Source organism: Chaetodon auriga, chromosome 7 (assembly GCF_051107435.1).
Source record: "Chaetodon auriga isolate fChaAug3 chromosome 7, fChaAug3.hap1, whole genome shotgun sequence".
Taxonomy (NCBI): Eukaryota; Metazoa; Chordata; class Actinopteri; order Chaetodontiformes; family Chaetodontidae; genus Chaetodon; species Chaetodon auriga.
In genome coordinates this window covers 5,759,860-5,785,022 of record NC_135080.1, presented here as the reverse complement: position 1 = coordinate 5,785,022, position 25,163 = coordinate 5,759,860, and the positions used below count along the sequence as shown (strand labels likewise).

At 41.9% G+C, this 25,163-nt stretch overlaps 1 protein-coding gene across 4 annotated transcripts in view; it reads left to right on the top strand.

Annotated features, from left to right (window-relative positions):
- nbeab (neurobeachin b) overlaps nucleotides 1-25,163 on the top strand; it is a 183,307-nt gene that overhangs the window by 95,730 nt on the left and 62,414 nt on the right. For 3 of the 4 annotated variants that reach the window (XM_076734998.1, XM_076734997.1, XM_076735000.1), the window contains 5 exons: nucleotides 413-474; nucleotides 4,579-4,643; nucleotides 6,592-6,700; nucleotides 8,774-8,940; nucleotides 17,279-17,403. In XM_076734998.1, the coding sequence (XP_076591113.1) occupies nucleotides 413-474; nucleotides 4,579-4,643; nucleotides 6,592-6,700; nucleotides 8,774-8,940; nucleotides 17,279-17,403 (528 nt within the window). Of the gene's footprint in view, nucleotides 1-412; nucleotides 475-4,249; nucleotides 4,403-4,578; nucleotides 4,644-6,591; nucleotides 6,701-8,773; nucleotides 8,941-17,278; nucleotides 17,404-25,163 lie in introns of those variants that run through there. The other variant, XM_076734999.1, reaches the window with a different exon arrangement.

Below are 25,163 nucleotides of genomic sequence, written 5' to 3'. Positions count from 1 at the left end.
ATGTGCGTGCGTGCGTGTGTGAGGGTAGGGGGGTGTGTGTGTGTGTGTGTGTGTGTGTGTGTGTGTGTAGGGAGCACTCGTATGTACATGTGTGTATCTGTTCTGTGCATATCTACTCTGTGCAGATGTTTTTTTTTTCTTTTTTACATTTTTATGATGGGCAAATTGGAAGCACAAATAGAGGCTTACAAATTGCTTGTCACTTTGCCCAAAATGTTCCGTATGCCGAAAACAACACGACCTCGTCCAAATCCTATACTGTAAAAATTTTAATTCATTTGTTTATTTTTAAATATTATCTGCTGCTGCCACATAAATTATAAAATAACTGCTGATCAAACCGATCTATTCTGTTTTGAACACTCGTGTAATGAAATGTATGATTAATATCTAATTCTGGTTTCGCCTGCAGGTCTCGTGTGCATGAAGTCAAGCACCTCAGTGGTGGAGCTCGTCATGCTGCTTTGTTCTCAGGTGAGCTTTTTTCTGCCTCTTTCTGCCTCTCTGTCGTTTTCTCTCGGTCCCATCCTCCCTTATTTTTCTGGTGAAATATGCCTTTCTCTACTAAGCCTCTCTTGATGGCATATTTTCACAGTATATGGAGATCTGTTAGGAGCTGGGTTCACCGCTCAGTGATTATAAATTGGCACACTGCACAATCTGGCAAATTTCAAATGGTCTGCAACTCTTTAAAAATATATTTTAAACTAAATAGGATCAGTCTTTGTCCTGTCAAAGCTTCTAGATATTTTCTAGATTTATGGTTAATGCTTGATTAAATGCTGAGGTTAATGTCTTATATCAGAAAATATGTAATAATTCATTGATTCAGTAAATTAATAAAATGAACAACTGAATAATTATTTAACTAGAGCTTTGCTTGTCACTGTATTTTTTTGGTAAAACATAAATGAACTGCCCAAACCAGCGAGGACAGACGGACACATTCAGCTCTCTGAGAATCCAGTGACTTTCTCAGTACACCCCAGAGCTTTAATCCCGAGCCCTCCTTCAGAGAATGAGCCCCACCTCATGCAACACTGCTAGTGACTGATCACCTCCGAGCTGACCCTCTGAATCTCTTGTTAAGCCCTTGTTTTAGAGAAGGTCAAAGCCCCGATGTAGCAGTTAGAACAGGAGATATTTAACATACCTTCTGTCAGCCCATCAGTCTTGCGTCGGGAGCCCATAAGGAAGCCATTACTTGGTGCCTCTTTGTGGATCCAGTCTGCAGGGCCGGAGCCTTGAGGAGGTGGATTGCCACTATGTGTGCTCTGTGGTATCCGCAGTCCAAAGCCCTCTTCTGTAGGGAGCTCAGCCTCTGTTATATGGAGGCCATTATTCAGGGGCTTTCCTCAAGAAAAAAAGGAAAAAAAAGTACATAAATGGGGTAGCCAGCATTGAGTTATTGTTGCTCTTTTGAAGGCTTTCGATGGTCTCCTTTTTGCGCTGCTTTTCTGTCTGTAGAGTATCTGTGGGAAGTTGCTTTTTCCAGCTCTAGGATTTATTGCAGATGAGAACGTCAGCATGCTGTTAAGGGTCTGAGTCCATCCCCCCTTTATACAGATAGCATTACTGTGGCTCCAGAGGTTCCTGCCATTAGGGGCTCTAGGGATGAAACCCAGGCTGAGATATCGATCAGACAGTGAGGCCTTGAAACTGGACCATATAGCTTGGTGTCCTTCTACAACCTTTCAGATAGAGATGAGCCATTGCTTTATATCCTGATGCTGCACCATCAGTAATGAATCCAGTTATGTTGCCAGCTAATGTAATTTAAAAATCACACTGCAGTGATGGATGATAATCAGCCTCCTCTAGATTTCTTCTTTCAGGTAACAAAGCTGATATATGCAGAGCTGTTTTATCATGAGCAAATATAATGTTTATTCTATCTGATAATTACATTGCAATATACTCCTAATCGATGTCTTTGGTCAAATACTGTGTCTGAAGTGCTTTCAAAAAGAACAGCAAGTCTTCTCAGATGCAAAATGCCAGCTTCAACAGAACATAACATATTTCAGTGTTAATATTTTAAGACAGCAAGGAGGGCACTTAGCTGACCTTTAGTCCCTCTCTGTTTTGTGACCTGTCAGTTTTATGAATGAATTAGTGCTAATGATCTGCCTTTTCTTATTTATGCATACTAATCATAGCAATCATCGTGTGGCTGGCCGTGGCTGCAGACACAGTGTGTCTCTCCTCAGCCTGGGCAGCTGAATGAAAAGGTCAAGCAGCTCTGGTTCTTGTAACAGCTTAAACATACAGGGGGGGATCTAGAGTGGAGCCACAGAGATTTAGTGATGGAAGGCCTCCAGATGTGGAGAGTATAACAGAGCAGAGCAGGGCAGATAAAAGCAAAGGCTCCAGCACACTGACAGGTTGGATTGAAACACCACAAATACTTAGTGCCCTGCTGAATTTCAGGAAGATGAAAGTGGGAGGAGAGAAAATCCAGCAGCGGCCAGCAAGCTGTTCCCTGCGTCGGGAGTTTTAGGTGACTGGTTTTTAAAAGATAGATTGAAAAATGGTACCATCGCCCCAACTGCACATACAGCATCATCGATGGCTGTCCGACATTTCCCAGTGTTGCATGTTGTGTCAAACAATTTACCGGCTCGTTACAGAGCTTTTTAGCTGCTTTTAGCGAATTGTTTCCAGCAGCAGGCAGCTGTTTTCAGCAAAAAAGCTCAGGTAAATGAACTAAATACAACCTGTCAAACGTCAAGGGCAGTGTTCACAAGCAGCTTGTGCAGTTATTTCTCTCAGATGTTGGTGGAAACATGACAAAGAGAACGCTAACGTTGGCCGTGGATATGTAAGTAAACACTTGTTAGCTTGTTAGTTGTACTGTACAACTTCTATTCCAAAACAACAACGTAGTGCGACAGTATGACAAGGCTGTTTTTCAGGTTGTTGTGGAGCTCTTCTGCCCCCAAAAGGCCAAAAAGTAAGTGAATGCAGCTTTAAATCTCAGATTCTCATACCCAGTCTGCTAAACAAACTTCCAGTGGCCAAAGGTGCTGCACTCTGATCATGGTCTGCATTTACAACGAGGATCACAGCTCTTTGCTTTTTAAGCAGCTGTGTGTCAGGCCTAATTCCCTTCAAACGGGCAGCAGAAGACTTTTTAAAATCTTTGCAATCAAAGGAAGCCTCTTGGGAGCTCTGTTCTGCAGTAAAACAAAGACCAGAAAAAAGAGAGCCTCTGAAGTGCTATCTCAGCTGTCAACAAGCATACCTCAGACAAGATAGCAAATTTGGCTAGTTCATGCTATACCTCCACTGACCTGCTGCCATTTTCCTGGCAACACCCGAGTGTCACATCTGCCTTGATTTCCGTATTTATTTTTGTCACGTGAGCATGGTGCAAGTGGAACCTCAGAAGACTGGCTGTACATGATCCCTGTCCAAATCAAGAACAGCTTATTCCAGGCAGATACTGTTGCAGAGGAAGGGGGTCAGGGGGAACATTTGGAGACCAGATGCTCAGCGGTTTGTCAGCACCATCTCCCTGATTTAACGCATCGTAGGGTCAGACTGTGTACTCTTGCGTGAACCGGTATGTGTCAGGCACGACAACTGTGTACAAAAACACATGCCCATACATAATAATGTCAATGTCAGTTATGCTGGTACCATACACAACAAATGTTGCTTACCTTGTCCAGACATCAACAGTGTGTTTTGCGTGTACACCTACAGATGATATGCATCCATACATTCTTTCTGTTGTAAATAGTATTGATTACTGCAAATTGTAAATGGTTGAAAGGTTCCTTATATATGATAATAGTCTTGATTTGCATATACATTAGTAGCCCTCAGGAATGGAAACTTTTTCCTTTCATTTTCCTCTGTTTTCCCTCTGCTTTTGAACTGTGGCCTTCTCTGTTCTCTCTTCCATTTGCACCTCAGTGAGGGCACAGGAGAGCTGAATTTCCCACAGTGAAAGGCGCGCTCTCAAACTGCTTTTTAATCATTTCCAGAGCATGTTGTGAGACAGCAAGTGCTGGCACTCTGGCCCAGGGCTCGGATCCCTTCCAGGCGTATACTGCAGGGCTCAGTGAGCCTGCTCAGTAATCTGTCACTGTAAGGGACAGGGGAAATGGCTGTATTTAAGTGAGAGAGGATACAGTTTCATCCCACAATTACATCTCTCCTGTGTTTACAGATCTTTTCACAGAGGAAGAAAGGATGGTCACACATGCTGTGCAGGATTTCAGCTTTTTATAGGCATCACTTTTTTCCTCAAATGATATATGAACTAAATGCTTTCTTTACCTACTTGAATTACAAGCTATGAAATGTAATCCAAATTACAGCTGAACTATGCAATTTGGATGAAATGTGATTCTTGTGCGTTTGAGTCATGCTTTCATGGAAGAGCTTCAAAAGGGTATTTTGATACTCCTACTCTGCCATTTTGACTTTTGGTGTGCATTTGGGGGTGTTGACTGGCTGTACTGACAAGATTTTTTTCTTAAACCCACATGTATTATCGATTATAAGGATGTAATTTAATGGTTTCTTCAGAACTGCGCAAGTAACAGATAACAAATTCTGTCATTTCAGGAATGGCAGAACTCCATTCAGAAGAACGCTGGCCTGGCCTTCATTGAGCTCATCAACGAAGGAAGGTAATGTGTCCGTTCACTGTCATACGTGTTAAATGACTCAGCCAAACGGTAGTTTATGTGCTTTTTCTTATAATACAAAAATATTTCTTCTCCCTGGTTGCTGCGACAAGGTTGTTGGACCAATTACCAAGGTTAGCTGTAAGCCTCTTGTTGGCTGCTCTGTAGGGGTTATGGTGAATAAGATGGTGGTCATTTTGGTAACAATGTGAACACTAGAGTGCGGTCGCCCTCTCTTATTTTCTCCCCTCTTATATCTCTCTCTGCCTGTTTACTGTACATACCAGCTTCTGTGTTTCTCTTTCTGCCTCCCTCCCTTTTCCTCTTGTCTCTGGGTGTGGCCAGACTCAGTGTAGAGCAGATCAGGGGCGGCTCAGCCTCCTTGTCCATCTGCTGACCCATCTGGCCTGGCCTTCTCTGTGCCCGAGATCTTGCTGCAGCCCAGCCAGGCTTCTCTGAGCCCCCCGCTGGCCCTGGAACAAAGAGCTTCAGTCAGTAGGGCCACACGTCGCTGTCCAGGGTGCTGCTGACAGATACATAATTTCCCAGTCTTTCTCAAGTCTCTGCACACCTGCTCTGCTTAACTAGACAGATCTAGAGGTAGCTAGAATCTGGTCTCTCTGTTTGCCTTACAAGGCGTGGCTGACAAAATATTTGCTGTATGTGCAACAACACATGGAGCAGTAGTTGTTTGATGGTACTCTGTTTCAGGATGCAGCTGTTAGAATGCAAACTGCCATCAGACTCACTAAAAATGCCCTGAAATTACTGAAAGTAAACTGATTATTACCGCTGCTTCTCTCTTGCATGACTGTAGCTGTAAGCCGCCATCCATGTGAGAGAACAGCCTCAGTTCTCCATGTTGACACAGTACACTACATCCAAATGCATGCAGCTCTGTTAAGACAGTGTCTTTAAGCCTCAAAAGTGAAAGCCACAGGGATCACCATGTTGACCCCTGACTCAGGGGTGGTGTAATCATAATAGACAAACAAATTTAACACTCCTAAAGACCAGTTTTACAGTTCTTACAGATATTTTAGGAGAAGCCCTGTCTCCAATCTGTTTGTGTGTTGTTTTGTTTTCATCTTCAACACACCTACAATCAATACCTGTATTGATACCTGCAGTATCAGGTATGAAATACGAATGCGAAAGCGTTGTAGAAAGCGTGCATATCTTTTTTTTCCCATCTCCAAATATCACTCGTCAACATGCTTTCTCATCTATTCTTGGTTTGAAAACAAAGCTTGGCGTTGTCAGGCTCTGTCTTTGAACAGTGAACGTCTGTCTATTAATGAGTGCCTGTCAACAGTTAAAGAGGCAACAGCAGCTGATGAATGCAGCCTCGGGATTACTGCCTCTCCTTGGGACAGAAGGGAAATTACAATCTGTATCAAGCACTGGAGAGGAACAGGAGATGCTTTAATTAAAACAAAGCTAGCCTAATGGTGTGTAAAATGGCATGTAATCTACACACAATAGCCAGGGTGTTTTCAATTATTAAAGATACTGGAATTTAAATGTGAATGTGGGTGGGGACCACGGAGCCTCCAGAGTCAGCCATGTGAGAAGTTGTTCACGGCCAGACTTGTCAGCAATACAGGCAAGGGGCTGATGTTCTGGTCAACGGGTAGGGATGCTCAGTCAATCAGGAGTCGGCCAGACAGGCTTCGATGCTCTAATGACACTCCATTCCCTCCTTAATGCTACAGAGGGATCTGTCACTGACCTGCAGCCTTGCAGCATAATGCAGACAAATGATGCTGTTTACGAGTCTGCTCTTTCAACAAGCAGAATGTTGCACCATCCTGACAAGCTGTATTTGCCTCAACCTTGCTCCTTTCTTACTAGAGATTCCAACAGATTTTAGCGAATAAAAATGGTACATTTCCCAATTAATGATGATATGCAGAGGCCGCTGCATTTAACTTTCTCCATAATGTTAAAGGTTGCTCTGCCATGCCATGAAGGACCACATAGTTCGAGTCGCCAACGAGGCAGAGTTCATCCTGAACAGACAGCGAGCGGAGGACGTCCACAAACACGCAGAGTTTGAGGTATAAACTGAGACGTCCATTCCTGCATCTGAAATGAATCAATAGTGAATAGCACGATGGCAGATCAATGGTCCTCCAGAATCAAATGTTACCATCTTCTGTGAAAAATGAGCATTTTGTGTCATTCATTTGTCAATGAACAAATCCTCTTAGAGTAAACATGTCATTCAGCTGTAAATGCTCGTTAATCGTGTCCCTCTGTGTCCTCCTGAGGATTAACTCCTCACTCTTACAATTCCTTTCAAAGAATTTAATTACTGCTAGCAAAGAGAAATACAAGCAATATTAATTAGGATTTTGAAATTAGCTTCTGCTAACCAACTCAGGGGATAACCTCCTGAGTCTGTCTTTAGCCCCAGTCAAACCACGACTATGTCACATGTGAAAGGGAAAGATAACAAGGTTAAAGCAATTTCTCAATATTCATTTTCTGCCAGTAATGAACATTCAGCTTTTATTTTCCAGCAATGGTCGTCCTTACAGGAAATACAGAAAGAAAAACATGTCTGGTATTTCTCAGTGCAAGCTAGTCAGCAAAGTAGCACATGGATCCAATAAAAACCACAGATTGATAGAAAGATATAAAGAAATCTTGCTGTATCAAAAGTTTCTTTGGTTATTGAAGAACATCAGAAGACGTGTGTGTGTGTGTGTGTGTGTGTGTGTGTGTGTGTGTGTGTGTGTATGTGTGTGTCTGCGTGTGTGTCTGCGTGTGTGTCTGTGTGTAATGACACAGACACACACACACTTCCACCCCTCTGTTAGCAGCTTGTACATGTGAGGAGTGATGAGTTTCTTATCTGGGAAAAGCAGCCATCCTCAAACAGCTGCTTGATATACAGTTCTTGAGGATCCTTGACCTGCTAGATAAACTGGAAGAGACGGCTAGATATGCAATGTCAGGAGAGGGGGGAAGTGTACCTGGCCCCATCCGTTCTGTCTGCCAACTCCAGACAGCCTACACTTTTCATCTAGGCCTGACGTTACTTTATTACCCACTCTCCAAGATTGAAGATTCAGGACACAGATAAGACATTTTTACAATTAAGTTGGTGTCAGGACGAGGCGTCATACACTTTAAAGTGATAAATAATGTTTGATATTTGTCACCGAGTCACGTGGTGATGTGAGGTGACAAGCAGAGATTGAGTTATCTGCCTTATGAAGAATATGTTGAAGTATAGTATCTGACAGAATTCAAATTTGAAGCAGGAAATTCAATTAACTTCCAGCTTCTGTTAGCAAATTAGATTTTGAATATTAGCAAGAGTCCCCCCGGGGTGCCATAGAAAGACAATCTTGTTTTAGCAGCAAAGATGGAGTCAGATGTGCTCCTTTAGATTACTTTTAGCCACCTGGATCACTTGGAAAGTTGCACTGACTTCTGGAAATTGATTTAAACCCAGTATTGCCATATTTCACATCGTGACCAATTAATTTTTAAACTTTATCATTCTGACACTTAGTTATTAAACATTATTTGGTATTTTTTATCGCTGATATTTTTAGTGTTTATTTCATATTTGTCTGCTTACAGAAGGCATTGTGTTCTGTTGGTGCATTTTTGTTTGCTGCATATTTATAATTGACACCATTCCTGCACCGGAGGACAGTAACGCATTCTTTGATATATGTCAGTGCAGCTTTGTTAACCTTGACAGACTATATTCTTCGTGGATGTATTATAGTATTTTCCCTCCTCCTTTAATAGCACCATCCACAGCTACCTAGCAGGGAGCCTCATCTGTCCGCAGTTAGGGAATGGACTGCCTTCATGTGCCGGCCATGATTTACTACACTCCTCCAAGGGAGCAGAAATATATCTCTCAGCTGTCCACTAATATCTTTATGCACTCAAGTGTGTTGAATGAAGCCATAACATTCTTCAGTGTGACAAATGCTCCATTAGAGGGTATATATTATTCTGGCTTTATTCAAGTAAAACATTCTCGAATGCTATTAGTACACTGTCAGACATTACTTTTGGCAGTGGATACTGTACTGAAAGCCATAAATATACAATGAGGTTCACACTATGTTTTCCTTTTTTTTTTTTTTTTAATCTCAAATTAGTCCAACTGTGCCCAATATGCCGCTGACAGAAAAGAAGAAGAGAAGATGTGCGACCACCTGATCAGTGCTGCTAAACACAGAGACCATGTGACAGCCAACCAGTTAAAGCAGAAAATTGTCAACATCCTGACCAACAAGCACGGTGCCTGGGGGACACTGGCCCAGAGGTAAGCCCTCACCCCTGATCAGGTTCACCTTAAGACCAACATGGGCCATGTTCCGTCTTTAACATGAGCCATAGCTGCTCCACCAGAGCACAAAAGTTTACTGTTTACAAAACTCTGCAGTGATGGGATTGGACCACCAGTTAATGTCATTTTCCCAGGATCCGATAGGGTCAGCAATCGGGTCAGCAAACGCAATTACAGTGTGGAGTGGCTTAATCCCCTGGGGACAGCTGATTGGCCGGTCGTCTGACAGACCTGGATAGAGGAAAGGGAGTTAGGGGGGTTGGGGTGTTTCTGCAGTGTTGTCCAGGCATTCATTGACCCTCTCAGTAACACAGCCCAGCACCTGGTGGTAGTTGCAGACTTCCCAGTGGGCCCTGTTAAAATAACCGCCGGCTCTCCTGCTCTGCCCCCCACTTCTCGCCTGCATCCACATGGTCCCACAGATACAGAGTGGAAAAGCAAGATCAAGAGCCAGTTATAGCAGACAAACAGAGGTGTTACAACATGCTGTTTGTATTTTGGACTGAGCCGAGAATTTGAACATTGTGAAAACGGCAAACATGCAGTTGCTGTAAAGACAGAAGTGGGAACCTTCATTTGCAGCCTGCAGGTGAAGTTGTAGCTGGCTTTATTTCAGACTCATTACTGTTACTTGTACAATGTTCACCAAGACATTGATCCAAATACCTTTGTTAATTGTTAATTGTGAGCTGCTTTCTGAAAGAGCAGGCACTCGAGTGAAAGTCTGCCACTTTCACATCACCCTGCACCGCTGATTTGCCAGAACAAATTTTGCCTCCTTGCTGAAACAGTAGCTTTGGTTTTGTTATTAAATTCTGAAAATACAATGCAGATGTTCAACCTTGTTCACTGAAATTGGGTTTGTTTCATATCTTAAACCCTGTTTACCACTGTCAAGAAAAATACCCAAGCTTGTGTAATTACTTTTTACGGCTTTATTTTATGCCTTTGACTTGCAGTAAAGTTCAAATAGTTTCCATCCCAAACAGCAGATGTCACAAGCAGCTACATTTGGTTTCTTTTTTATGATTTCATGGAAGATTATGCACTCTGTCAAGTGACTATTTACTTTGTGATATGAAATGTATGTACAGTATATTGACATGATTTCACTGTGTCGTTTCTGTGTAAGTTTTCACGTTTCTAAGAGACCATTAATTTGTTGCAATTAATTAGAGAAGTAATTCAAATCTAATGAAAAGATGCACAAATTGTCGAATGAACAGTTACATTATTCTGATACACATTTTCAGAAAACTGAACCTTAGCAGAAGTCCTCGTGACAAAATCTGTGGGAATGAATTCTGGGCTCTTGTTCAAATATTCATGGAGCCCCTCTCAGAGGCAGAGCATTTGCATTGAAACAAAAGGGTATTGAGCGTGGGCGCATTGCAAATGATACTGCAAAACTTCCAACAAATTCAAATTTAATGGTAACCTGCTGGTGAAGAAAAATGATGCAATATGCTCACAAGCTCAAGGCAGTGTTGCAGTTCAGCGGCTTAGTCTTATTCAATGCTACATTAACTTTCCCATTTATGCTGCTCTTGTAAAATATAAAGCCCTCAAGCATTTTTTGAGCTGGCTGTCTGTTATGTCTGTGTGTGCATGCGTGTGTGCGTGTGCATGTGTGTGGCAGAGAGACAGAGACAGACAGAGAGAGAGAGATTTTAGTTGTTAATGTTTGTTTTCACCCTCATGCACAGAAATTGCTTTGCCTTTTACTCCTAAATTCTGCCTGGAGACATGCCAAAGGACGTTTATCATTTGTGTAGAATATATTATAAACAAAATTATTCTCAGGCAGACAGGAGACAGAAACTAGTATAACTTATATGTTTATGTTTTTTTCCTTTACCAGTGTGTGTTTTCGACTGTGCTCATTACATTGATTTAACCACCTGGCCTGCTGTTCGATGCATCCGTTCTTTTCTGAATTGCAGACATCTGCAGATTAACTGCATCTCCGAAGGCCACCCCATTTTGAGCTGTTGTTCGCTTTGTGGCAAACTGTGTAAGAAACTGTATTGAAGTGCAAAGCACAACAACCCCAGACCAGGCAATCATCTGTGCAAGGCTTTGAAACAGCTGCTCTGCAGTCATGTGATCTAAGTGAGGAATAAGCAGATCAGACCCTATACTGCCCTGTTAGATCATACTATATGCTTGCTTGATGATGAATGTCCCCCTGTATAGAGTCAGCATAGGAAAATCAATACTCCTCAAATTGAAACAGTATAGGGTTGTATTGATCTGCCGTGCTAAATCAAAATGAGGAGGCTTTGATACATCTCTCCGAGACAGCTCCCTGCCCAGTAATGACACGCTATCAATTTTAGCTTTACACTGATAAATCAAGTTGAAAATTGGATGTCAGAGTTTTTTCCAGGGAGAGAGTGATTTTCCCTGCCCTCTGGTCCCCTCTGCTGTTGACCTCTGAACCCTGCCAGTGGATTATAAAGTTCAGGCTCGTCTAAAGTGAAAGTAGATGTCAAGGCGAGGCTGATGAATTCATTGAAGAATAACGTCCATCGCAGCGATCGGTCGACTATAAAGTCTCTCTCATCCTGCAGTTCTCTGAAGGGTAGATTAAATTCTGCCTCACAGAAACTTTTCATGCTGTATACAGACAATATATTTTTATTGGTGTTTGTGCCAGTTACAGTACATCTTGTGCAGGTGATACAGCCTTACACAGGCGCAATACTGACACTTAAATATTCACTTTGTGAGCTTCAGTGAACTTCTCTTGTGTCATTTTCTCCCATTCATTCGCCAGCACTCCTCAGGTACTAATTTTCTCAGCACAGCCACCCTAACAGAAACGTAAACGCGGCTGAAGGAGACGAACCTCCCTTTGTTTCCGATGCGAGCGTCCATGTTCACATCAGCAGCGTCAGTGACAGCTGACGGAGGAGCCTCCGCTGGCCCCCACAGCAGACCTTAACCTTACCTGACTAGTCTATTGATTGTCAACATTTCTTCTGTATAATTACTTTTTTGTAGCGGACGAGAGAAAGGAAAATGGCGGCATATATTGATCTGTGGCAAGGCAGTGAAACAGCCGTTTCCCTTGACTAACAGTGAGTTTCATCTCTCACACTTGATGAATGGTAACAGTCTGCCTGCGGATAATAACTTTGTGATGGAATGAACCTTTTTACTCACGATGTGTCCAGAGTAGTTGGACTCGCCTGAAAGGGTTATCAATTCTAATACAAGTCTACTTGCTCAAGGGGAGAGCACCTTTAGAGGGGCTAACATCGTCGGGGGGTTGGAGGTCTGATGACCCCTCTGGGGCAGCAAAGCAAGGCCAAGGTCTCTGGTTGAGCCTTACAGAATAAACAAAAATCAGCCTGACAGTACAAGGCTTATGATTCAAGGATGTTCTTCTTTTTGACGTTCTTGTTCTTGTGATCGATGAAATGTGTCTCTTAAAGACATACTTTTGTGTAAAATTAGTAAGATTATGGATTGCGTCCTCCGTCTTGCATTGTTCAGTCCACTACCTACAGGGTTAAAAAAATGCAGCTCCTTTAAAACAGCTTGCAAGTGATAATGTTTTTTTTTTTTTAAGTCTTCCTTTAATTAGATATTATTTAAAACATGATGCTCCTTTGTTCTTGCATGCTGATATTCTCTCTACTTGCATTTGTTCTTGACCTACACCAGGCTCTATTCCCTTGGGGCACTCTTAACCTTGCACACTGTGCTAATTATCTTTGGAAAGAGGCCCATTCACACAATCATCAATTTCATCGGGTGCTGAAATTGAGCTGGGCATCGCCTGACTGTGCCCCATTTCCGATGAAAGATGGGGATCCACAAAGCTGGCGATCCAGGGGAGTTCACCTACAGTACAGTGCAGATCCTCATCCCTCGTCTGAACGCGTACGTCTGTCTTCATTACACCAGATGACCTGGAGTTAATCTTGTTGCTGCTCTGTTGTTTCCCTTTTGTCTTTGTCCAATACCCATTCCTCAGAGTGTCTATTCTCTATCTCTCAATCTACAAAAGAAAAGTCATATCCAGTAACTAGAAGCATTTGGATCTTAGCTCGGTATCCTCATGACTGCAGCAGTGTTGAGTGTAGTGATGATAAAAAATGGCTAAATTAAAGAGATGAAAGTCTTGTGTACCATTTGCAGCCCTCTGTGATAATCTGATCATGATGTTGGCCCTACGGTCACTTAACACTTGGCATTTGACAGACGCATGATCAAACTCGATGTGTTTTTATAGAGGAAATTACTGTGATTTTTTTTTTTCTTAGTTTATAGGTTCCTTTGAAAGCAGTGGGCTGAGAAATGCTCATCACCATATGGCTGCCAGTCATCACTTCTTGATTCACAGTGTCTTTTTTGCGGGTATATTTTTTTTTTTCCAGCAGCAGTATGTTGAGGACTGTGGTATAAAAAATGCTTAGCAAACAGAATGCACTGGTTGACAGGCAATGTGTTAGCATTTCCTTGCTTCGGCTTTTAGTGTCTGCAGACCGCCTGATGGTTTTCATGATGCGTGGAATCCTGATCATTACCGATCCACATATGTGTGTGTTACATTAATGGGATCAAACGACCGGTTCAATTAAGTAATGCTATTTGGACAATTGAAAGGTCTTTTCTTACATTTCTGGACTGAATATGGTGTCAGAATCTCCTCAAAAATTCAGTTTGGGCAGGTACATGTTATCTTACCAATAGTTTTTATTTCATTTTTTGATTTTAATTTTCAACTGTACTTTTTTTAATGTCAGCGACACTTGCATCTCAAACACTTCGTCATGGACTTTGTAATTCATAGACAGCTGAAAACGAGAGAAAAGACCCCTTGTCCTCAGTGCTGCACTACAAGCTGACGTGTGTTCAGTGTCCCAGTGTGTTTGTGATAGAAACCAGTCACTGCGCCTTTGAATAGAATTGTCACTGATTACTGGCATTTATTATAATTACCCCCTGCTAATGTCACCAGTGGAAGCATTTAAAAGAGTATAATGGTGTTTTATTGCATCAGCATGTCCCTGTCCTTCCTCTTGACCGCCTCACACAAATCTCCTCTGAGCATAAATGGAATGAAAAGGAAATATCTTTAACCATGAGACCCTCAGCTGTGTACATGTTTCAGTCCACCGTTCTGGTGCCGTACTGGTAAAGGCACAGGTTCTTCCTTAAACTGGCTCAAGTTTACCCTTTTAAACAACCACAGATACTTTTCTCCAAATAAGCAGAAAATATGGAAAAGCAAAATATCTCTGCTGCCCTAATAGAACAGTAATCCAATATTAGCCATTGCTACCTGTCTGTCTTTTCTAGAAATATGATATAGTTTCCTATAAAACTGCCACTTATTTTTTATTTTTTCCTCCCCATTTTATTTTGAATTATGCCTGTCAGCTTTCGCTTTCCTTTTACAAACAAAACACGTTCCCTGTAGACTGGGGTGTGAGATCTGGCAACTCAGAAACCTCAACACTGGCTCATTGAGGAGAGGTGCACTTTAAATACCTATTTGAGGGAGTAGAGAATAGACGATAGTCCTCTCACACATTCATCCTACTGCACTTAGCAAGTCTGAAAGCATCCATAAATAATGGTGCTCCTGTTTCCTGTAGGTTATCAGTGCTGGAAAATTAGCTTTTAAAATGCGGTTTGAAATCCATTTGGGTGATTGATGGGTGACGGGCCTAATAAATTTTGCCAGTTTGTAGGAGGCCGGCTCACAGCCATTCTTTATGGTTGTCATGAAGCCAGACACATTTGATGAGGAAAATGAGGAGGTCTCGAGTCAACTCGGCTTAATAAAGAATACTATTGGATGGACAATTTGTTGTTGTTAGACAGACAATACAGGCAACGAGGTTTGTGTTAAAGATTCTAAAACAGGAGTTATGTTTTATCTGCTTGATTGTTACTGTTGCAATATATTAAAATGGCACAAACCTGTGCACGTGCTTGCCAAGTGCAATTTTACAAAATGGTTATGAGTCCCATGTGAGTGACGAGGACGTGAGTTTGACAAAATGTTGAACTTCTTGCTTATTCCTCACTTCCCACCATGTTTTGAAGACATGGCTGCACTGTTTGGTGGCTCGGAGCCACCTCAGAAATCCCCTGTGTGAGGGCTCAGTTGCTCCCAACTGTAGATCTCCATCAGGAGTGCAATCCTCCTGAGCACTCTGTGGACCACCCTCAGAGAGGAGGTCCGTCAGCACAACGCTTTGGCACAGGCCAAATCCGGTCTAGCACTGACCACATAGTCTATAATATCATCGGTCCTACAGAAGAATACCACATTCAAACTGAAACCATCTGCACAGGACAGAACAAGGAGAAGACGCGTCAAAATATTGGCATCCAGCTCATCAATCAGTCATTAGAACTTGAGGGATTGCTTTATCGTGCTTTTGGGTGCTGCTAAAGACAAATGAAGATATTTTGGCATAAACTGAAGTTGTACTCACACGAGCGTCCTAAAGCAGACCAAATAAGACTCAGTTAATACTTTTATAAGGGAATCTTCAAAGTGGCGGATTTATCCCCCGCTTGCATCTGCCGTCTTTTTGCACAAAGAATTAGGGGACATAATCTTCAGCGGTAATCGCCCAGTTGCCTCCAGTGGATTTACATTTTTTCACACTGTGTAATCTCGCGTTTACAATATCACTTACGTGGGTTTCTCCTTTCAACCCACTGACATCTCTCTTTTCCTTAGTTAAGCTTTGAGGGAGATTGACAGGGGACAAGCTCAAGGCGTTCAGTCTTGCTTTGCATACAGCTCATGATACTTCGTGCATACAATGAGCGCACACTTGCACGCGCACTCACACACACACACACACGCTCTCCATTTTGATTGATACTTAACTGAAACTGAGCTCTTGTTGCTGTCAGAGCCCGGCTAAGTCTCCTGAGCCTCTTGATTTCTGACATTTGTAGATATTATATTCATGGAGCAAGCAGGCTGTATTTTGTGATGTGATCCCCTGTAACACTTTAATCTGTTTAGACTGCTTCAGTGCTGTGGCAGGGAAGGGGGAAGAAACCATACAATGCAATAGGCGGCTGCCTGCCAAGGTCTTACTGTATCCTTCACACACTGAAAAATCTCTGCTTGGATTTGGACACGCAGTGCAAGATCCAAGGTTTTATTTGGAGCTTTGGGTGGCTTTTTCTGGTATTTTGCTTTTTTGAACTGGTTTAACAACAAGAGCATAAAGCGTTCATTTCTACTACATGTACTTCATGTTTGTGTAACAAATGGCAGTAAAACTGTCTGTGTGAGTTAAACTGTGTGCATATTGGAGTGTTGTCTTCTTCTCACACATACTGTAGCTGTTGTTGAACAAAATTAAACAGCGATGCCATATTTCTTCACATTTGACTGAAAATGAAATGAAAATGAACCTCATACCAGGCTGATGTGATCACCTCTTCCCTTCCCGTCAGCTGCACACAAATTACTTGAATCATTGCTATTCCTTATGTGTTACACTTACCTGTTAAGGGTAAATTAAAGCAAGATTCCTTTGCTGTATTTCCCTGTAAAGGAAATGCGAAGGCTTTGAAATAGCTCCAGCTAGTGCACAGTTGGAATAAGCAGCACTTAGTAACCTAATGCTAGTCCTGCTGCTTAATGGTTTGCATTAGCTGCAAGCAATAAAATTATCCCAGGTCCTCACTAATGTTGGAATAATCATTTACAAAGATGGTTACCACATGCTGGAACTGTTTTCTTCTTTTTCTTTTTTTTTTACGACCCTAATTCGCTGTTATTAATAATGAATAAAAATGCAATTTTCTGTCGGGTTGCTCCAGGGCTCTGGGAATCATTTCAATGAATATTTCAGCACATTATTTTAATCATGGCTCCACATATGCAGGGAGGGGGCTTGTTTTATAGGCTCATGCCTCAACCGCCCCAAGACCCCGATCATTAAACCCCACGCTGTCTGCGTTGAGGTTCCTACCTTTGATTTACAAGACTTGTTAAAAAACATTGTAAAAAAGGAGGCAAGCTGTGCCATTTATACTTGTAATTTGATGCTGTATTTGTTAATGGGAGTGCCTGTGATTTATGTGTGCGGCGGCGGCTGCTGCTCCCTGCTGTTCTGATACTATAGGCTTTACCAGAGCTAACATTACGGGGCGTCTGCAGAGCATGCCACCAGTCAGCCTAAATAAATGTGCTATCTGTGGCCTGATTTTTCTCCTCAAGATTTTTTCCCCTGATAAGGAAGTGGCTGCTGTAATCAGACCGTCACTGAGGGGTGTGTGCTCCATCTAACCTCCCCCCGTCTTCTTGTCTCTCTTGTAGTCAGCTGCATGACTTCTGGCGCCTGGACTACTGGGAAGATGACCTGCGGCGGAGGCGGAGATTTGTCAGAAACCCATTTGGCTCCACCCACTTAGATGTCACATGCAAGTCACTGCAGGAGTATGGTGAGTTTATCAGAATTAAGGAGCTGAAAATTCAAGGCCATCATTACTCCATATTAAGTGTAGAATATCAGTGTTTCCATTAAAGAATTACAGAAAAAGCATTAAAAGTGTGCTAATGTTAGTCCAGGCTTGTCCATATACATTAGCATATTGCTAAAGAGAACCTGTGTCATTTTTATAGGCAACGTATTTATGAGTCCTGTGAATTGAACATGACACATCCATTTTATTGCACCTTTTATTTCCATCACAACACACACTCAGGAACAAATTGGATCTCTCCCTTTATTGTTTCTTCCCTTTGCCTGAAACTTTTCTGATTGACCCAGGCAGTCTTGTAGTGTTGCCCACCACCTTGTGTCAATTTTGCCTTATGTCATGCAACACCGACTTTTAAAGGAAAGCAGCTCAGTACTATTAAACACCCTTGGCCCCTCTCTCCTGCCTGTAATTGAATAGCAGAGAAAATGTATTAACGGCACCAGGGTGAATGTATTGATTCTGAAATTAATGGAGTAAGCGCGTTCTTTACTTTATAGAAAATAGAAAACAGGCAATGCATTATGGTCAGGGTAGCCTTTTAAAATGACGGCAGACTCACAGCAACACATGCACAATGATCACAATGTTCTCTGACCTCTGGCTATCTCAGTGCTGAGCTACTGACGCCGACCGTTGGCCGGGTTCAGGATTTCATCCGGCTGCTTTCAACTCTAGCTCTGCCGTGGCTGCTGTATTAAGATTATGGCAGCTTTGTAGATAAACACATGCCAGCTGTTGCCTCGGCTGCAGGTGGTCCATGTATGAGACACACATGAAATAATTGCACCGTCTGCTTTAAAGTTTGTAGTGCCTCCATTATTTTTAGACATAAGCTAATTTTGTGGGCTTTTGGTGATGTGTTGATAGGTGGGAAGGACTCAAGGATACAAATGCTACAGTTTAAGCATTTTTAGAAACATTAAAGGCCTGTAAGAACTCCAGTATCATCTGCAAAGAAATTGCATTGTATTGCATCAATATTACTTACCTGTAAACACCAGCAAACCTGTAAAACATCAATAGAAAACTCTCAAACTAGTCCCACAGCATAATCTGCCTTTTCATCCATATTCTCAGCATGCTGCAAACAATCCTCGCTAATAAAAAATGAGGGGAAGCATAATAAGCTCTGCCTTCAGCCTGCGCCTTTTCATTCATGCTTTAATCTGTTTTTGACACGTACTCATTATTTTGTCGCTCTTTAAGCGCCTTAGTTATTTTGTCCTTCGCATCCTCTGGAGGAGGAGCAAGCTGCAAAGTTTTCAGAGCTGCTTTCCAAACTGAGAGACCATAAATATGTGATACTCCAAAGATTTTCATTGAAACATTTCTGTAAGGTGTTGCATCTGATTGTACATAAACATAAAACACATAATATTTCTATGGATGTTTTTTTTTTTTCATGTGGAAATTACTTCAAAGCTGGGGAGATCATACTGAAGGCAGAGAGAAATCCATCCATTTCCATTGCTCCATCTGCTAAATTTGTGTGTTAGCATCGCCGATCGGCCTCCCTGTCCTCTGTGCAGTTGTTCAAAAGGGTGTATGTGTGTATCATCTCCTTAAGTGACTTATGAGACAGATGTTCTCAAGACAAGGCCACAAATACATATGATGTTATTTAGCCCATCAGATCAGTGGAATATGCTGTTGAGCTATCTGTTTTGTTTCTGTTGATTGACATTAATGCCCCAGTGTCGTTGACTGAAGAGTTCTGCTGGCATGTGGTGGCTGTAATGAGCGGAATAATGTATAAACTTTTTAAGTGAAAGGGACTGCCTGCGGTCGGGTGGCCTTCTCTCTCTCCTTGAGAGGTGAGCTGCACTTTCAGGCTTTTTCCAGCAGGCTTTGATGTGGCTGCCCCACCAACGGCAGGTTTTGGTGAGTGAAAATGAGAAGGCTCTTTTGTTCTTTTGTGGAGCTTCAATAGATTTCGTTGGGGGTGACAGTTGGCAGTTTTTGTTTTAAATGTGCTTTGACAGTTTGTGGAGGTTTTTAATTATGAATATTCACCTTTAATTAGCCTGGTATTAAAGGTAGGACCTGTCTTTAGCAGATAACCCCGGTGCAGAGGCTCAGAGGGGGGATATCCATGAGTCATAACATCCAGAGTTTGTTTCCTAAATCTGACAGGGACTCTATGGAACTTTTAAGTGGCTTGCCGGCTTTGTAGACACCAGAGTAGAAAAACAAAGAGACTTGTTTGAGCTGACCCTTGAGAGTCATTACTAAAGCTTTAAAATCTGGGCCTATTGGAGAACCACTAGGTTGTGCAAATTGAATACACAGTTTCTGGTTTGACAGCAAGATATGACAATATATGCTCAGCCACCATCTTGAGTTTGAAGAGGGCAGACTTACACTGTGGTGCTCACAGTAAACGTCAGTCTTACAAGCTCACTTGGGGAAAATGAAAGTGAACAGGAGAGTTTATTTTTCACAAGAACATTTCAGTGAGTGAGGAGCTTGTGTCGTTTTTGACAGCATCCAAGACTCTGACAGTCTGCTTTGTTTTCTCGTAGATAGGAAGCAAGAAATGAATTTTTTATTTTTTATATATATATATATATTTATTTTTTTTTTGCTGTTTTAGAAGTGGGATTAATTTCATTTGTTGTGCAGCTTTCCGGGAAAGAATACTTGACCAGTGTTGAAAACGTGTTTTTGAAAGCTGATATTGATATTTTTAGACTAAAGTTGCCAATAACAATATTTTTAAAACCCAAATGTTAAAATTTGACCTTTTTGTGAAGGACAGAGTTTAGATCATCCTCTGACCAAAAAAAAAAAAAAATACATTATCATGCTACCTAAAATTCCTGGAGAGTGCACATGTCGAAGGGAAACTTTTTTAAAAATCAGGTTGATATATTGGCCAAACGTGTGCATCAGTGTAACCTTTGTAATCACTTTTGTGCACTGTGTGTGTCTGTGTGTGTGTGTGTGTGTGTGAGAGAGTGTGTACCTTCATGAACGTGTGTGTGATGGGAGGTTAAACTCTGCCTTAAACTCTGCCTCGTTGTCTATTAGCAGCATTGACAGCTTAGCCAGCACATTCTGTCTCTGCCCTCTGCCTGTAATAACCTGCCCTGTTACAGCCAGTCACGGCCCAGTATCAGAGTATATTGTTAGGTGATTGGAATTGGGCAAGCATGAAATGGAAGTCACGTTAATATTGATCCAAGTGTTTAACGGGGTGTTTTACCTCCGGGTGTCCTTGCTGTCTCATTTCATGTGAGCCGCTTCTCTCTGAGCTGATTGCCCCGGGCGGAGATCTTTATAGCTCTTTACTGCTGCAGAGGCATCAGCCTCGTGATGTGATATTAACCCTCTCCAGCTTTATGATCACAGATATTAAACTGTGACATTAGGGCATTTAGCAACATGCAAACATGGGCATTTGAACGCGGCCTTTCAGCAAATTCATGACATGTTCAGAAACAGCTATGTTGATACCTCACCATCGGGTCCAGATGTTGGGATTATTAGACTCTGCTGTTAATGTTTTGATCAAGAGAAGATGAGGTTATTTGTGACCTGAGGCAGCACAGTAGACACGCACTGTACTTCCCAGGATATTGAATAAAGATCACCCCAAGAGGAAGCGTCTGCACCGTATAAACTCCCCTACATCAAAGTTATAATGTTTACTTCTGCAGTCTCAAAACACATTCTCTGCTAAACGGATGGCTTGCATCACAGGAAGTATGAAGCTGTCATTTGTTCCCCCTCATTTCATCTTTCATTGCAGAGTAAATAAAAGTGAAGAGACAGAGGGCAGAATTGCATCGCCCTAGCGGTAATGCAATCCCGTGGACTGGACTTTTTCTCTCCATGTGGAATGTGGAGCCCGTGGAGAGGGAGCGTAGGAGGGCAGGATCTGACACGGACAGAGTCTGGGAAACGGAAGAGATATATTTAAAACATTCTATAGAGCTCACGTATGGATTTTTGGAAGGACTGCACAAAACCCTGATGTACATTATCAGATAGTGTAGCAGAAAAAGCCGAGGCTTGTGCTCGTGCGTGTTATCTACAGAGATCTGACAGAATGAGACACAAAGCAGAATAATATCTGCAGTCGCTCCGGCGTTAAAGCTCTCTGTCCGAGCCTTTGTTTAGAGAGAGGTCCAGATAGCTGTTTCGTCTTTAGCTGTGTCCAAAATGTTGCTTGTCATATCAGTTGACAAACATTCTGCGATTTCTACGAGAACCTGGTGTTCGCCGTTTTTTTTTTTTTTTTTTTTCCGCCAGATCTTGCTTCGCTGATCAAACCGCTTCATGAAAACTTCTCGAAAAAAGCAAACGTGGTGTTTTGTATTTTATTTATAGTCGTGGATATTGCATTACCTAAAGTATTTGTGAAATCAGCTTTTTTTTTTCTCCTGAAGAGAAGCACCCATATATATTAGTTGAACCTTAAGTGAAACATGATGTTGTGGATTTCTTCTTGAGGAGTGGCAGTGAAGTGTTTGAGGCAGAGTGTATAATACAGAGGAGACTTCGGAAATCTCATGCTCGCTCTCATGAGGCTATAAAAATGAAAGGCCAGTGCCACAAAACTCCAGCATTACAGTATATGAAACATGGAGCCTTGGCAACAGTAATTCAACAGTCTTTTAAAGGCCTTTCAGCTCGTATCTGTTCCATACTGAACAGTAAAACTACTGTACACTGAGAGATTTCCAAACTGGTTGCTTGTATCTAATATTGTAAGATTTATATGAACCGAGCTTTAGCTTGTTCACAGAAAAAAAACAAACACATTTACATGATGTCATCACTCTGTGACTCTGAAGAAAAGGATTACCTCTTTGTCTGAAACACAAATATTGCTGCTCATGCATGTTGTCTATCAAACTATATGACCCTTTTTCTCCTGAACTGCTAATGATCCCTCAGTGTGTTATATCCTGACACCAAATCCTGTTTCAACAGGAGTCACATCACATTAAAGAAGTAAAGAGGCCGTGGCATGGCATCCCGTCCACCTTTTCTACATGATTTTCTACACTGCATAATAAATACATTCTCAAAAGCAAAACACATTTTTAGTATCAGGTCAGTAACTTAACTCTGACTTCAGGATGAAATGTAAAATCAGATTTCGTTTGTCCTCCTATCCAAACCCATTATAATTTTTTTTAAATCATGCCACAGTCGACAGTCTAGTAGATAGCAGTAGTAGATACCTAGAAGGAACTCAACACCATGGATCCTTGTTGAACCCCAGCGATGAGGGCTCAGGGCCGTCCTCCTTTGGTCACAGCTGGCAGATCTTCATCAGCCTCCAATGGGGTCACAAAAGCTCTGCAATGCACTTTACTGAGTGTAATTAGTGCACTCTGAAGCAGTTTCAACTCAGTGATTGAACAAGAGGACCCGTGAGACTGGTGATCGGTGGCTTCTCCTGGCGCTGTTCCTGAAGGGCTTGAGAGAAGACATGAAATGAAACTGCTGTTTTTCCAGAGACGCTGAGAAGTCAATGGCCGCGGCTTCTGATGGACTGCTCACTTTGTAAGGTTAATTAGATTGATGCTAGTTGGTGTAGCATCATTATACAGTGACACAGCCTGGGCAACATTTTTTTTCCCTTTCTTTTAAATTGATTTTGCTTAGTGAATATTGTTTTGAGATGCACGTTTGAAAGTATTTGAGGGGAAGATCTGACTCAGTTTACAGCTTCTCAAAACTCCCGCTTACATCTGGAATTGAACTGCTGGTTTTTACATTTGTTTTGAATTTTATGTATGATAACACCAGACCAACAGTATTCTGAGGCTCAGTTCAGCATCCTATTGATCGTGTAATTTACAGCAGATCCTTGACTGTTTAGCTCCTTCAGTGATTGGATGGTCACAGTCTCTAGTGTCTGCACTTGTCTGCTGGTCTTTTTCATTGTAGGTCTTTCACGTGAGTTATATCAGATATTCAAAGGGTCATTCTCTTTGTTTTGCCATTTAGTGGCCAAGGGTGAACACATGAAACTGTTTCTAATGAGACTGCCTTCACACCGCTGCACGGCAGATCCTTTAATAGTGACAAATAGTAACCCTTCTCCCAGCCGCACTTTTAATATATGAATGTCTCGGAGTCAACGGGCTATCACTCATGAGAAGATCACTTTTCATGTCAGCACATTTTCTCCTTCATGTCATAGCTCTTCATTTCTCCTTATTTATAACCACATTACTTCTTCTGTGAGGCAAAATTGCATTGTGGGTAAAGCTGATTTTCTGTCCTGCATTGGTGACCCCCTCCTCTCGCCCGTTTTCATGTAGAAATCAGCATGGTTTATTTGGTCGTGTCAGCCGTGTACAGACTTGCCAATCAGAACATCAGCCCGTCTGCTGAGCTTTCCCTCATTACTTGGAGCGTAATGATGGTTTACAGAATTACAGTTTTAAGTTTCACTCTTTCTGCTTTGATCTCTGACCGCTGGCTGGCTTTTGCTTTTAACATTACACAGAATTCATTTCCGAAACGCACAGGCTTCTTCCCTCCCTCTGATGAAAGCACTCCAGATATGAGACAGAGCAGGAAGCAGACTTTTTTCTCAGTAGCAGTGTTGACAACAGTCAAATGTGACCTCTTCAAGACAAGGTACATGTTCCTCAGGGGAGGGAGAAGCGAATTAAGAACTGTGCTGAAAGGAAACATGTCAGACGGGTGTCAGCCACCTCCCATTTCTTGATATGTGTTCTTCCTTTCACACGCAAGTTTTTCCTCTGGTTATTTCCTACCATACATTCAGAAAGACAAATTCACATAAACGTTCTGAGCAGCCGTGTGGCAGGCACATGTTGGAGATGGGCTGATTTAAGCTGATAAATATGTTGTGAGAACCCTTTGTTTTGCAGGCTGTACGAACACATCTTGTTCAATGAGCGCGCTCCGCTATAGCCATATGATGAAATCCTGGTGTAAGCAGCCTCCTAATTGTGCTGTCTGTTCAGTCTCACTCTTGTCAAGCCTCCAAAAGCGGCAAATGATATCTCTAATCGACTGCGAGCTCGAGATGTTTCCCCGACTCAACTGTTGGTCTTATAAAAGACAGAAAGTGTTTCATTGTTGACCTTGTCTAAAAATAAAAGCTGAGACACCTCTGATGTTCAACCATGCGAAATGTATTCAGCGAACGAACGTGTACCCTGACATTCCTTCATATGCTGTGGCAACTACATTAGTGAGCATCTCATATCGGGCTCATCCTGCATATTGTGTGTATTTCCTGCAGAGATTCTCCATGGTTTGTTTATTTATTTTCTATATTTTACTAGATGATATGCATGTTAATAGGCTATAAAAACAGATTGATTGTTTCAACTTGGATATGCACAAACTCGATGAGAATAACGCTGTTAAACTCGTTCTCTAATCATCAGAAATGTGGTCATGGCGCCTGTTTTGGTCGGTTAGTTTGACGTTTCTGCAACGTGTAAATGTCTTACTGCGCAACACGAGGATTTTTTTTTTCCTAGTTATTGCTTAATATAATCTGAATATATACTCTGTGTGTGTGTGTGTGTGTGTGTGTGTGTGTGTGTGTGTGTGTGTGGTTTGTGTCTGTGGGATGGATGCAGGGTCTTCAGTGATGATGCTGCATTTTTTTTGTACTGTACATTGTTTTTTGTTTATTATAAGATTTTCTATATGCGTTACTGAAATGTACAATATATTACTTTCAAACAGCCTTTTCACATTCTGTTGGTGGACAC